General features: G+C 39.7%; 1 protein-coding gene across 3 annotated transcripts in view; it reads left to right on the top strand.

Annotated features, from left to right (window-relative positions):
- Positions 1 to 27: 27 nt before the first annotated feature.
- Polr1B (RNA polymerase I subunit Rpl135) overlaps positions 28 to 15,755 on the top strand; it is a 52,789-nt gene continuing 37,061 nt past the window's right edge. For all 3 annotated transcript variants that reach the window (XM_071585241.1, XM_071585239.1, XM_071585240.1), the window contains exons 1-5: positions 28 to 216; positions 2,116 to 2,253; positions 2,375 to 2,569; positions 10,629 to 10,868; positions 14,161 to 14,333. In XM_071585241.1, the coding sequence (XP_071441342.1) occupies positions 109 to 216; positions 2,116 to 2,253; positions 2,375 to 2,569; positions 10,629 to 10,868; positions 14,161 to 14,333 (854 nt within the window). In that variant the 5' untranslated portion in view covers positions 28 to 108. The remainder of the gene's footprint in view (positions 217 to 2,115; positions 2,254 to 2,374; positions 2,570 to 10,628; positions 10,869 to 14,160; positions 14,334 to 15,755) is intronic.

The following is a 15,755-nucleotide window of genomic DNA, read 5'->3' as shown; positions in this document are numbered from 1 at the left end:
GGCAAGGGACCGACGGATGAGTTGAAGTTCACAATCAGTTGAACAACATTAAAACTTAACAAGTTGGTCACAACTTGTGAGAATGTTGCATCGGGTCAAATTTGTGCAATGGCGGCAACCGTTTCCACATGTGAGCTTTCTGTGAGAGACCCAGAACCCTCACTTTCAAACTTAGTGACATCAAAATACCGACAGATTCCGGAAGTGTGCAATGAGGTTAGTAGAATTAATTAGTACTTAAATTAAATCAATTGTCTGACATCCTGAAAACGAGATGTTATATCCTTGATATACCACATCGATCCATTCCCTTGAGTTAGAGCGAGGGAGTCGGTTATTCCACTCGTTTAGTCGATGGCTTTAAACGCAAACCGTAGCTCTAATAAAACCTTGTCAAAGAATCAGATCGAAATGTTCGAGTAATTATTTTTGTATGTGCCAGAGTCGTTTCTTCGTTTTGAATTGACGTAAGGTAGTCTCATTCCTCTAATTGCAGGTGTCAACAAGCAATTGCATACCGGGGTCGTCTTCTCTATTTCTCTGCTGTGTGAGGTTTCACATATGGGGAGGAAATTTTATTAATTGTAGGGGTGCAACTTCACGCCTAGCACTGTTTTGATTTTGTTCCTAATTTCCAGCATGATGTATTATTCTCTGGTATAATTTCACGTGTTCATCTGGGCTGTTATTGAATTTATTGGTGACCTCCTCTTAATCTAACCTCTATCCCAGCTCGGGGACTGAGTGGCTGTTTGGGTTCCGGAATGGGAGTGGACATGATTACAGGTCTAGTTCTTGTCTTATTTATGACACTCTTGCTTTATTTCTATTTAGAAAGCGTAGTCACATTTTGAAAACCTTTTAATTGCGCATAGCAGAGGAAAACTGAAGAAATAGCTTCCAAGTCAACCTATCAAGGAATAATTTTCTTGTAGATGTCTTGATAACTCGGTAATGCTGGTACATTCCCCTAAACGGTTATACTCTGTCTCGTCACTTAGGAATATTTTTGAAACCCATTAAGGGCAGTAAAACTGAAACGTGTGTTTTTTTAAGATATAGGATTACCTACCAAAGATGCATCATCAAATGATGGACGTTTGCAGAGAAGCGTATCTCCACTATCGTTTATCAATGAATATATCCTCTTTCAATAACATCTGTTTTCCAGCGTTCATCTCTTAACTTAACATCTCACCTCAATATGGCTCTCCATAATTTATCTAAAAAATAAACAAAAACAGTAACTGTTATGTAACAGTATATCCTGGGTAATAACATTTTGTGTAGCTATCATTCAGATACCATATATGGACTGCATGCAGGTATAGTATTCTTCGGGAGAAGAAACACAGGATACAAAGATAATAAAGCAGAAAATTCAAATGCAAACAGGCTATGCAGCTAGTTTCATATTCTTCCTTGGTTACACTTTGATATTTGATATTTTAGTAACATGAAAATCATCACTAGGGTGTGTTGCAGGAGGTGAGCTCTCTGGTTGCCAATCAAGAATTCATTGACAGTGAAAATGCTTCATAAGCAAGAGAATATTCACTTTGCTCGTAAAAATATCCATGGGTTTTGGAAGGGTAATCAGTAATGAAATTAAGAGTGAAATGACATTGTTGAATATAGCAATTACAGGGAAGGCTTAGGTGTAGCTACAGAGAGAAAATTGCAAAGATTGTGATATGAAATACAGCCTTTAATGGTTTTTAAACTTGTTCTCCATGAGAAAATGATGGGCTTAATTTGGTGATTTTTGAGGTGTGTGTGTGGAGGATGTGGAAAAGATGGGCAAAAGAAAGAATTAGTGAACATAATAATAGAAGTTTTAATGATTAGCTAAGCGTTTTAAATGGCATGATAGAAATTGAAAGCTGGTGGAACTAGAGAAAAAAATAATTTATGAATAAGTTATTCTGTCTGTCTTCTTGAGAGATGAATTTTCTGTAGAAGACCATTTTGCTACATAATGATATTCAGGATCTGCGAAGTCAGTATATTGTAATGGGTAATATTTAATACAGAGTTACTTCTCATTGTAGGGAAACTTCGTATTTACATTAGAAAGTGGTCTGATCTTTCTTAATAATCTTTCCTATTTTTTAGTTTTTACAGTCACTGGGTCGACCTCATGTGGACTCTTTTGATGCCTTCTTAGACCATGGATTGCATCAAGCTGTTGAAGACCTTGATCCGGAAGTATTTGAATTGCCGGATGGGAAGATTGTAAAACTTGTCCTCAGTGTTAGTATTGCTTGTATTTAATATACATTTTACATTCCATTTTGATACAAAGAAGTATATCAGAATTACAATGTGTCATAATGCCTATGGCATTCATTTATGTGATTGTGTAATATTTCAGAATGTTGAGCTGCATTCCTCTCGAGTGCCTGATGCATACATGGGTCAGAAGTCATTCAAAATATACCCTTCTGAATGCCGGCAAAGGAAAGGGACTTACAAGGGGAGATTGTTTGGGGAAATAAAATGGTATTTGGATGATGAAGTTCAAGTTCCCATCATGAAAGAATTAGGGGAAGTTCCAATTATGGTTAAGGTAAGTTTGTCCAATTGAAAAAATATTTTTAATTTAATAAGTGGTTTTTTGGATGCCGAACATGGAATTTCTTTTGTTGTCATAATAGTCAATTTGGAAATATTAGAGTTATATAAGTACTGTTGAAATTGTTTGAGGTCAGTAATTTAATAAATCATATATGTTCCTCTTTCTTTTTAATTACTAGAACTTGTACTTATAATACTATTTTAAGGTGAAACCAGCGGTATGACCAAATAAATCCATGAAAAAGTGCATGGTGCTACTTTATACAAAAAAAATATGTAATGGGCTCACAGATGCTATTCCATATGCCCATAATACCTGCACAATCTTTAGCTAGGTATAAATTTTACATAATCTTTAAGAAATCAATTTAAAATTCATGAATGTTAATCTAATTGTTTAGTTTCAATTAAGAATTGGTTGAATTGAATTGGTGCATATCTATAACTTTTGGTAATAAGTTTGAGTTCTAATAAAAATGTTCCTCTTAAAAGCTGTGGTATTTCAGTTGCCAAAGCAAGTTGGTTGAGGCATGCATTATGTAATATGAAAACTAAATGAGCATTACATGTATGACAAATTTCAAAGTTGGTAGTCACTAATGTGTACTTTGTGTGTGTGTGTGTGTACATATATAAATATAATAATGGTATTTCGGAATAAGGCAATGAGGATAATAGACCCCTGAACCCATGGTGAAAGGCAGCAGTTTCACCATTAGGCAGTGATAGCATAGACCTAGTGGGTCAGTCCGGCATCAGCTACCACAGCTGTGGGTGAGAGTGAAGTGCACCATATCGGCCGCAGTACTGCAATGTGGAAGGCAACAGGAAACCATCATAGTATTATCCCTAGAATATGCTGCCTTGCATTCAAATGTGACATGATGGCTTTCCTCATGGTAAAATATTCCGGAGGTAAACTAGTACCCCAATCGGATCTCCAGGTGGGGACTACTGGGAGGGAAACATCAGTCAAGGTGGATAAATGCAGGATAGGAATATAGAATGTGAGATCATTGGGAGTATATGGGAAGTTGGAAAATGCCAAGATGGAGTTGAACAGCTTGGGAATCGACATCCTAGGAGTGAGCGAAATTAAGTGGGCTGGGGCTGACGACTTCTGAAGGAATGGATACAGGGCGATATACTCAGGATACGAACGGAGAATTGCAGGAGTGGGCATCATATTCAAGGAGTGGGCAAGAAGAGTCAAGTTGTGCTGGCAGTACAGCGAGAGAATCCTGATGATAAGGTTAAAGGGAGAGCCTACAGACACAGTGAGAGTGCACTTGTACGAGGTCTATTAAAAAGTTATCACATCTTTGTGTTTTTCAGAAATTATTTATTTATTCATGAATATCTATTTTGTCCACGTCAAAGTAATCCCCATTAGATATTATACACTTGTGCCAACGTTTTTGCCGATCCTCAAAGCACTTCGAAAAATCATTTTTTGTGATCTTGTTCAGCTCCTCCTTTGATGCAGTCTTCATCTTGTCAATCGTAGCGTAGCGTCGTCCTTTCATGGGCCTCTTTAGTTTCAGGAACAAGAAAAAGTCACTGGGGGCCATATCTGGGGAATACGGTGGCTGCGGCATCAATAGTGTGTTGTTTTTGGCCAAAAATTCACGCACAAGTAACGATGTGTGAGCAGGGGCATTTTCATGGTGTAAAAGCTTATTTTTGTTCTTTCATGAATCCAGGCGTTTGTGGCGGATTGCTTTGGGCAAATTGCTCATAACTTGCAGGTAAAATTCCTTATTTACCGTTCTACCCTGTGGCAAGAACTCATGATGCACCACGCTCCTGCAGTCGACGAAAACTGCAAAAATTTTGACTCATTCAACCGAACTTGGTGTGCTTTTTTCGGTCTTGGCTGATGCTGCAGCTTCCATTGTAATTATTGAGCTTTAGTTTCCATGTCATAAACATAAACCCATGATTTGTTACCAGTTATGACCCTATGAAGCAAATTTGGGTCGTCACGGACAGAGTACAACACCTCATTAGCAATGTTAATCCAAATCATTTGTAAAAATCAAATGGCACGAGCCAATAGATATGCTTAGGTCCTTGGCAACTTCTCTAATGGTGATGCAACAATTGACCAATGCTATTTTCTTCACGTAATCAATGTTTTAGTCTGTTGTTGAGGTGCTCGGGCGTTGGGCACGCTCTTCATATATATATATATATATATGAAGAGCGTGCCCATGTATATATATATATATATATACTCATATATACAGAAACAGATATAAGGAAAAGGGATAGGAACACATATAAAGGACGAACACAATAGAGGTGGGGAAGGCGGAATCGAACGGATCACAAGAGTAAAAACATTTCCTCAACCGGGACTCGAACACCGGATCTTTCCACTTGCCGGGCGGATGCTCTTAACCACTTGAGCTATCGAGGATATGTAATTTACCCTGAGATCCGTGGGTCTTATATGTCGCCAAGCGCCCCGATTCTTTCAGCCAAGAGATGGCGTCAGGGGGCAGTTTCACCCACCAAAGGAGAAATAGACAATACACAAGGAAAGGAAAGGACAGTGGGTTAGAATTCATACAACATCATACAGGAAAGGAACAGTGCGTTTCGTGGCACGCATAGCCAGAAGAAAGAGATGAGCCACATTGGCCAAATACACATTCAAACACGAAATCCCACCAAACGGCGAATAAATACTCATATATACAGAAACAGATATAAGGAAAAGGGATAGGAACACATATAAAGGACGAACACAATAGAGGTGGGGAAGGCGGAATCGAACGGATCACAAGAGTAAAAACATTTCCTCAACCGGGACTCGAACACCGGATCTTTCCACTTGCCGGGCGGATGCTCTTAACCACTTGAGCTATCGAGGATATGTAATTTACCCTGAGATCCGTGGGTCTTATATGTCGCCAAGCGCCCCGATTCTTTCAGCCAAGAGATGGCGTCAGGGGGCAGTTTCACCCACCAAAGGAGAAATAGACAATACACAAGGAAAGGAAAGGACAGTGGGTTAGAATTCATACAACATCATACAGGAAAGGAACAGTGCGTTTCGTGGCACGCATAGCCAGAAGAAAGAGATGAGCCACATTGGCCAAATACACATTCAAACACGAAATCCCACCAAACGGCGAATAAATACTCATATATACAGAAACAGATATAAGGAAAAGGGATAGGAACACATATTAAGGACGAACACAATAGAGGTGGGGAAGGCGGAATCGAACGGATCACAAGAGTAAAAACATTTCCTCAACCGGAACTCGAACACCGGATCTTTCCACTTGCCGGGCGGATGCTCTTAACCACTTCAGCTATCGAGGATATGTAATTTACCCTGAGATCCGTGGGTCTTATATGTCGCCAAGCGCCCCGATTCTTTCAGCCAAGAGATGGCGTCAGGGGGCAGTTTCACCCACCAAAGGAGAAATAGACAATACACAAGGAAAGGAAAGGACAGTGGGTTAGAATTCATACAACATCATACAGGAAAGGAACAGTGCGTTTCGTGGCACACATAGCCAGAAGAAAGAGATGAGCCACATTGGCCAAATACACATTCAAACACGAAATCCCACCAAACGGCGAATAAATACTCATATATACAGAAACAGATATAAGGAAAAGGTTGTATGTGTATATGTGTTCCTATCCCTTTTCCTTATATCTGTGTCCTATCCGCCGTACATAGCTACGCTCCATATCAAAGTTTTTACGAGTCTTTTCTTAACATCCTTACTCAGAGTCCCCGTCATCAACTCCCTCCTCCTTGTAAAGCCTCTTTGCCTAGCGCAATTCTTCTCCTTACGTCCCTACTACTTTGACCGTGTTGGTCCAAAACACTACCGAGATACGTAAACTGTTCTACCTGCTCTAGTTTTTGCCCTCCTATTTTAATGTTAAGCTTGGCCTTTTTCTTTCTAGAAAATCGCATAACCTTTGTTTTATTAATATTGATTCTCATCTCATACCTGTCGCACTGAATTTCCAATTCACTCAGCAATGCTTGCAGCCCCTTGGCTGACTGACAAACTAAGGCTTGGTCATCAGCAAACCTAACTGATTTTACGAATTCCCCGCCCACTTTCATTCCTACCTCGAGTTTTTCCCATGCCTCTTTGATCATTTCCTCTGCATACAGGTTGAACAGCAACGGTGATAATGGGCAACCCTGCCTTACACCCCTTCCTAACACTGCCCATCCTGACTCCCCGTTTCCCACCCGCACCTGAGCAGTCTGAGACATGTACAGGTTGCGGATTAGCCTCCTTTCCCTCCAATCTATTCCTATTTTCTGCAATATACTCATTAGTTTTTCCCAATTCACTCTATCAAACGCTTTTTCGAAATCTACGAAACAGGCAAATACCTCCTGGTTGTGTTCTATATTCCTCTCGATTAATAATCTCATTACTGCAATGGCATCACGCGTACCTCTCCCCTTCCTGAACCCAAACTGATCATCCCCTAAGTAATCATTTGCCCTACTCTCTATCCTTTTGTTTATGATCCTGAGAACAACTTTAGCTGCGTGGGATATCAAACTAATTGTCCTATAGTCCTCACATGACGTGGCCTTTACCTTTTTCGGAATAGGAACTAAAACTGATCTCACAAAGTCTTCCGGCCAGATTCCCTCCTCATAAATACTACGGATCAGCCCATATAGCCTCTTCCTCCCACATTTTCCTAAGCATTTTAAAAGTTCCACGGGAATGTTATCTACCCCCACGGCCTTATTTAGTTTCATCTCCCTTAATGCCCTTTCTATCTCATGATCTAGTATGCCTGGACCTAAGCTGTCCTCCTCTACGTCATTTTCTTTTTCAATGTCTAACTTTGTTGGTCTGAGTTCTTTACTATACAGTTCTTCTATATACTCCTTCCATCTCTCTTGGATCTTTCCTGCGTCAACGATTACCTTACCCGCCTTATCTCTAACTCTTAGCGTAGCTCTTCCTTTCTTACTTCCCGATAACGATTTAACTTTGCTGTACAGCGCACCGATTTCACCCTTCCTCTGCAGACTTTCCATATCCTCGCACTGCGTCTTCCACCATGCGTCTTTTGCCTTATTTGTTGCCCGCCTCAATTTATTGTTCAATTCTTTGTACTTCATTTTGCCTAATTCTGTATTTATATTCTTCCATTTTCGCCGCTCATCCATCTTTGTAATCATCTCATCCGTGATCCATGGTTTCCTAGTCCTTTTAGCGTTAACGGTTCCAATAGTGTCTTTTGCGGCTTTAGACAACCCTTTTTTGATCATTTCCCATTTTTCTTCGATAGTACTTAGCTCTTTACCATCCTCCATGATTTTCTCTACCGCCTGTTTGTATTCCTTCCTTTTCAACCCATTTAATGCTTCTACATTCCATTTCCTAACTCGCCGCCCCTGCCTTATCTTTTTGAAACGTACGCTACATTTCATAACAACTAAATTGTGGTCTGAGTCCGCATCCGCTCCCGGGAAGCTGTGCGAATTTATCACACTGTTCCTAAACCTGTGTCTAACCAGGATATAATCTAGCTGATATCTTCCTGAGTCACCTGGCATTTTCCATGTATACCTGCGTCTTTTGTGGTGTCTAAACCAAGTGTTGGTGATGACTAACCCCTGTCTCCTGCAGAACTCAACTGCTTTCTCCCCGCGGTCATTCCTCGTGCCTAAACCGTAGTCCCCCACCTCATCACCATTTCTTCCTTCGCCTACCGTCGCATTCCAATCCCCCATCACTATCAAATGTTTCCCTGCATGAACACACGTGATCATGTCCTCTAACTGATCGTATATCCTATCGACCTCTTCTTCCTTATGGTTGCTCGGTGGCATGTATACCTGAATAATAACTAAGTTCGTCGGTTCTGCTTTTATCTCCACTAGTAGTATTCTATCCGTTACCTGCTCTATGTTGACTACGCTTCTTCCTACCTCTTCATTTAATACTATGGCAACCCCTCGTTGGCTCTTGTCCCCACCGCTGTATATTATTCTATACTTATCACTCCAGTAATCCCCGCTATCTTTCCATCTCACCTCGCATAGACCTAAAATATCTATATTTCCCCTTTCCATCTCTCGCTTAACATTCTCCAATTTCCCTGTCCTCATCATTGTCCTAACATTCCACGTTCCTATTCTAACTAATTTGGTTTTCTTCTCCTGCGTCTTCTGTCCTGCTGCTGCTGGTTTTCCCTTGCAAGGGTTTCGTGGGATGACGACCGCGGAAGCGTTGCCTCCCCCGCTCCCGGGCACGAAACACGGCCGATTGGGCCGAGCCCCGTGGTTGCCAGGACTCAAAATATCTCTATTGTCCATCATATTTTTCTAGGGAATGATAATTGAGGTGGTTTCCCGTTGCCTTCCTCAATAGTGTTTTTAACGTGACACCCTCACTTATTGGCCGCCCCTCTGGGGTCAGACGCCATTGCAGCCGCCTCACTGAGGAACACGCTGCGTGGACTACCTTTCGTCTGGCTCCTAACCTTCGACCTATCTGGCATGGGTGACCCTACCAGGAGCAATTTTTATTGCTCCCGCCAGTACAGCTCTAGGGGTAATCGGAACGCACAAGCCCTTCCACTACGTCAAGGTTGTAGTCCGGGGAGGTATATATATATATATATATATATATATATATATATATATATATATATATATATATATATATATATATAGTTATTATAGTTATAGATATATATATATATATATACATACATACATACATACATACATACGAGGGTCATCCGGAAAGTAGTACCCGTTCGTGAAATAAAGACAAAAGTAAATATTAACAAACATAAAAAATTTTATTTGAAAGAGGATACTTTAAACTACTTCTCAACATAATCTCCAAGCAAATTAAGGCATTTGTCATAACGTGTGACAAGTTTCTGTATTCCTGCTGCATAGTCCTTCGCCGCCAGCTCATTGAGATACGCGAGGGACCCATCTTGCACAAATTTTTGCATAATGCAGATGGTGTTTAACAATTTCATGAACAATTGTTCGAGAAACATTGGGAAAATGCTCACAGATGTCATCAATTGTGACGCGCCGATCGTTCCTCACGAATTCGTCAACTGAGCTCACCAGTTGGTCTGTAATGACAGACGGTCTCCCCGAACGCTCATCGTTGTGTGTGTTCCCCCTCCCCATGTTGAAGTTGCGACACCACCGCCGAACAGACGACTCGTCCATTACATTGTCTCCATACACCTCCTTTAATTGGCGATGAATATCACATGGGCGAACGTTTCTTGCATTGAGGAATTTAATCACTGCCCTCACTTCACAACTGGCGGCGTTCTCAATTTTTTTAAACATTGTAAACAATCCCAGAAACAACACAGGCAATGCTAGCGTCACGCAACTTGGCTCAGAGAAGGCAGACAAGCCACTGAAGCTATCTGACCTCGTCCAGCGGCTACTCACGTCGTCAGCACTTCATGCGGCACGAACGGGTACTACTTTCCGGATGGCCCTCGTGTGTATATATATATATACTCATATATACAGAAACAGATATAAGGAAAAGGGATAGGAACACATATAAAGGACGAACACAATAGAGGTGGGGAAGGCGGAATCGAACGGATCACAAGAGTAAAAATATTTCCTCAACCGGGACTCGAACACCGGATCTTTCCACTTGCCGGGCGGATGCTCTTAACCACTTGAGCTATCGAGGATAGTCAATTTACCCTGAGATCCGTGGGTATATATATATATATATATATATATATATATATATATATATATATATATATATAATGTGTGAAAATTTGCACATCAGGGTAGGGGGCCAGTTACTTTCCCTGTGCCGGTTATGGTTTCCCAGGAAGACCTGGTACCCGAAAAATCACTTTAGCTTGGGTGGAGCTGCTGGTGCCCAGGAATTGCATAGCCCGGGAATCGAACCCGGGACCCAAGCATTGCATATTTGCATATGATGAGTGATATAGATTAAGAGTTATTCAAGGTGTTTTCTCTTTTTAAGAATGGTGATTTACAAAGAAATTTTTTGTTCTTTTTCCAGTCAAAAATATGCTGGCTTGGAGGAATGTCTCCCCAGCAGCTGATTGACTGTGGTGAACATGAAGATGAGTTTGGTGGCTATTATATAGTTAAAGGTCATGAAAGGATAGTCCGAATGCTGTTGGTTTCACGTCAGAATTTCCCCATTGCAATCACTCGAAGTTCCTGGAAAATGCGTGGGCCTAATTTCTCAGACATGGGTGTAATTGTGAGATGTGTGCAAGAGGATCATACTACCACTGTAAGTTTTGAAAATGTATTCCATTCGTTTTAGAACTAGCCTTTGGTATTGGGGATACTAGCCAGAGAGCCTGGGTTCAGATGCACTGAACTCCCTGAGCTATACATAGACTATGAGTGTTATGGTGTGTGATCTTTCTGAGAAACCTTGCAAGGAAGGAACTTCAGTGCCCCTATCAATATGCGTTGAAGTCTTATTAGTTTGGGGAGCCTCAAACAAACCATTGCATTATCTATCCAGACTGGAAAGATAATGCAATTTGTAAAATTTCACAATGTTTCATAAAGAGGATGCCGTAATAGCTTAACTGGCTGAAGCACTCGACTGAAATTTGAGGGATTCATGTTTGAATCCCGGTCAAGGCAAATGATTTTTACACTCTAAAATTGTTGCATTGTAATGCACATTTAATGTATGACTCAGTTAAAAGTTACAGTCATGGCATGGCATTTCCAGCAGTTTCTTGGAATTTCACAGTATTTATTGAGTATTATGGCTTGAAGATGATGTTCAAATGTGTTTCAACCATTGAGCTTCATTCTCAAGTGTGTCATACATTCAAAAGACAGCACATATATAAAAAAATAGTGGATGTGGGGGTGTACAGGCAGCTGGAGTATAATGGTTATTGAATAGACATAAGTTTGGGGTGATAGGGTAAGTTTCTTTAGTACAGTTTTTTTTATTTACAGGTGTGCAAAAAAGTCGTCATTCAAGTAAGGCAGGAATTAAACTCCTTTCAAGCAGAGAAAGATGTGACATATAAAATTGAGTTCTACCTCAAAATTAATTTAAAATGGTAATTTTTCTTTGTGGGCATCCAGTGGCCAACTGATGACATGGCATGGATTTTCAATTGTTAAGAAGTGCATTTCTTTGTTTTTTCAATTATAATTTTTGCCAAGGGATTTCACTATGCTATTAAAATGCCCTTATTTTCTGAATCTGTTAGATGAACCTTGGAAAATCTTCCAAGAATAAGTGTGACCATGGTGGTGGAGTTTATAGATGCCATATGAAAAATGAAGAAAATTATGCCATATGATAATGTTACATCTTAATCTTTGAGATAAAAGGAACATCATATGTATTTTATTGTACTCCAGGTACACGAAAAATTGCCATTTAGTATATTTCTTATTTTCATCTTGCCTTATGAAACATAGTTATGCTCTAATATTGTTGTATAATGTATACCCCTGCGGGTAGGGGGATAGAGAATACTCCTGCAGTATCCCTGCTTGTTGTAATAGGCGACTTAAAGGGCAGGAAGAAAACCCCAAAAACAAAGCCCTTAGCCAATAAGGGATACATCCGGACAGTGCTGTGGATCCACTCTCTGTGTGTGTGGTCCATACATCTGGCCTGCGATCCACCCAGGTGCTTGCCATGCCTGGAGACCCATAAGGGAGAGACGAGGATCCTGAAGGGTGAGCTTTCTGGTTTCCAGCAGGGTTTCAGATGCCCTGTATGGACCAGGATGTGATGCCCCTCTTTGGCCCCGGATTTCATGTAAACAGGAGGCCGGGAGCTAGCCACTCCTGGTCAATCGACTTTCGTCGTTTTTTCATTCCAGTGGCGAGCACCAAGGTTGTGGGAGTCTGCGCAGGGAGGTCAGATTCGTAATGGTTTTGATGGGCCCTTGTAAGGAAGGTCCACCCCAAAACAGACAACCACTCCTGAAGCGCTATACCACTAAAGAGATACCATACGGATGCGGGTGGATGAGATAATGGTTATGCTGTATGCAAGTGTTACTTGACATGTACTGTGCTGAGGAAGTCGAGACCCTGAAAAAAGTGTCTCCTTTCCTGAAATGGAGAGTGCTTCCTCAGATCGTACCTGGTGACCCTAAGAGCATCAAGGTGTTCATTGGGTATGAATCTGTTCCAGTTCAGCCGTTCATACCAAACCCAGTGGGTTGTTTTCAATGCCAACGCTTTGGCCACATCACGTCGTGATGCGAGGGCAAGGCCACCCGCCTGCATATCCTGGCACAGTGCAATAAATATCAAAGATATTTAGATGCTGAAAGATGTTTAGGCCCAGAGATAAAAAAATTTCTAGATTTCTGCGATGAATAAACATTGGCCTATGTGCAGCTGCTAATTTTTTAATGGAGTTTTATCAGGTTTTCCATTGGGTCAGGGGTTCCATATTGGACAATGTTTCGATCTTAGGCATTGGGTATCAATTGGCACTCGACTTGGGCATCATCCTCAGGGTAGATGAGTGTCACTCTGCATTTGGTCATCTTATGTCCGTACATAATACGTCGTATGTACATTAGACGGCCAAATGCTAAGTGGCGCTCAACTGTCGTGAGGATGATGTATGAGTATATGGGTCAGGTGTCACCAGGTCAGGCATATGGAACACCTGACCTGGTGGAAGACCCGAGAAAACTTCCATCAAGCAAATGTGCTAGGAAAGCACCAGATCTTACCGCTAATTTTTCCATATGACGATTCAATTTTCTTCATATTAAGAGTTAAAATATAACATAATTTGATATTTTCAGCCTAATCCAAGTATTTTTCATAAATTCTAAACTGAAAAGTAATGGTGCATCTTATGCTTTAGTCCGTAATATGGGCTGGGAAAGAAAGGTACATTCTATCTCCTCCTGAAGATGCTGCTCAAATGTTGAAACACGTGCTATGCTGCTCAATAAACACAAAATGTATACATATTATTTGTACACCCCAAAGAATGAATTTTGCAAAGTTAAGATTCTGCCAGTCAACCTCTGAGCTGCTTAACTTGGTCGGTTAATCTTTGATATTTAACACACCTATCTGGTAATCCAAAGGTTTTGGGTTTGAGTCTTGCTTGAACATTGTTTATGTGCTAACAGTTGGGTTTACCTCTATGAAACTGGATTAAATTTGAGGTTTATCAGGATCCTAGAGGTACAAGGGCTGCCAAAATTGTCTGTATGACAGAGAAGAAATCATTATTTAAACCAGTTGTTGTCAACCATTTAGACTCTGTATCACTAAATTTGCATTTTTGAATCCTATGGACCACTGCATTGAAATTTTTTAATAATGTTCACACATCTATAAAATAATGGTCATTAAAGTTCTTTTTCATTTATGTGATTTGGTAATTATTTCAAGCGAATCATTTATTTGTTTGTAACAAAATTATTAGTTAGATACTTATTGCTAATTATTTGAAATTTTTCTGTTGTCTGCCAAAATTTTCTCATGAACACCTAGTGGTCTACATAATGACCAATTCCATTTTTTTAAATTGTAATTTTCATTTTTCATTATATTATTTTCAGAACAATGTTCTACATTATCTTACTGATGGCTCGGCTAAGATAATGTTCTCATACAGACGGATGATGTATTTTGTGCCCATTATAATGCTGCTGAAATGTATGCTGGATGTATCTGATGAATTCATTTTCACTGAATTGACTCAAGGGAGAGAACATGATGATTATTTGGCCAGGTGAGTGTACTTTTGGGCCATGAAAATAGATGATGTTTATCTAGATGATGATAATCTGGTTTATCATTTAGCATAAGGCTTTCGAAGATCTGCTCCTTCCCATCTTTTTCTACAACAATCATTTTACTATATCACCCATTAAATTTGTGTATTTCTGATGTTTGAGTTACCTATTAAATTTAATTAGTGTGCATAGGAGTCATAGCTGTTTTATCCTTTTTCCATCTTGTAGAATAGTAAATTTTCATACATGAAGACATCCTTCTCCTTATTCCCTTCACTTTTCATCTAATTTTTTTCTATTTCCTCTTTCACCTATAATATCACTCCATAAGGCTGATGAACCTTTCACCAGTCAACAGCATAGGGTGTTGAAGGCAAGGTCCTCCATATCAAAGATAGCAGATTTATTTCTAGTGTTACTGAACACAAAAGCTCATGGATGTGAAGGATAATGAGAAAAAATATTCCATTGTAATATACTCAAGTAAATATCTAAGTATGCTGCTTTAACCAATGGTTGAACAATTTTATTTATAATTCCTTTGGAACAATTGAAAAAAAGGAAGTGTTTTTTGTCAATAAAAATTATTTAGATAACACATTGAATGTTCATGATGTAATATTTGTAGATGTTAAGACGAAATGAGAGACTGAGATTAGGGAAAGTGTGTGATCTTGTTTTGTTGGTCCTATTGAAGGTGTGAAGAATATAGTAGTGTTGATTGAGGGATTGGATTCCATGGACCTCTGAAAGGCATTACTGTATAGTGATTGCAGTTTGTGTAGAGGTTTGTAAAGGTAGTTGAGGTTGTGTGGGAGTAAAGATCCCTTTTGCATTCCTATTCCTCACCATTCACCCTCCATTCCCATTTTAGTGGCCTGTATCAGTTTCATTTCTGACACTTTCTTCCCCACCTTTCCATTTTTAATCTTTATCAGGGAAGAGGATGAACAAAACCCAAGGTTCTGCTATAGAGACAAGTACCCTTATCTGGATATTTGATAATTTGTTTATGACTCAAAAAAGGGTTGGCTGACTGTCTATAAAATGTCAGCATAAACATCCAGGGCTGGCCACCTAGAAAAAAATGCTATGGTTATCCGTGAAAGAGCAGGCTATGGCTTTGAAAATTAATTTATTGTTGCCCTGTTTCCTGATAAATTTTCATTTTTTTCAATCATCATTAGTGCCAAAATATACTAGGATTTTTAAAATTCTATTCTTGTATCAGTTTTATCCCCAATGATAATAATATGTGAGGTAGCGATCCAAAAAATTGAATGTTAACTGATGATTATTTAAAAAATCTGTGCTGATAAATTGTGTGCTTTTCTTCATTTATGTCTTTTGCTCTGGCTTACCATTCATACTTCCATAAATATAAGCAAATTCAATATGCTACTTGCTGAATATTTTTA

This window comes from Hetaerina americana, unplaced genomic scaffold (assembly GCF_022747635.1).
Source record: "Hetaerina americana unplaced genomic scaffold, ioHetAmer1.1.p SCAF_2, whole genome shotgun sequence".
NCBI lineage: Eukaryota > Metazoa > Arthropoda > Insecta > Odonata > Calopterygidae > Hetaerina > Hetaerina americana.
The sequence above is the reverse complement of the archived record's forward strand: the minus strand, read 5'-3'. Positions and strand labels throughout refer to the sequence as shown.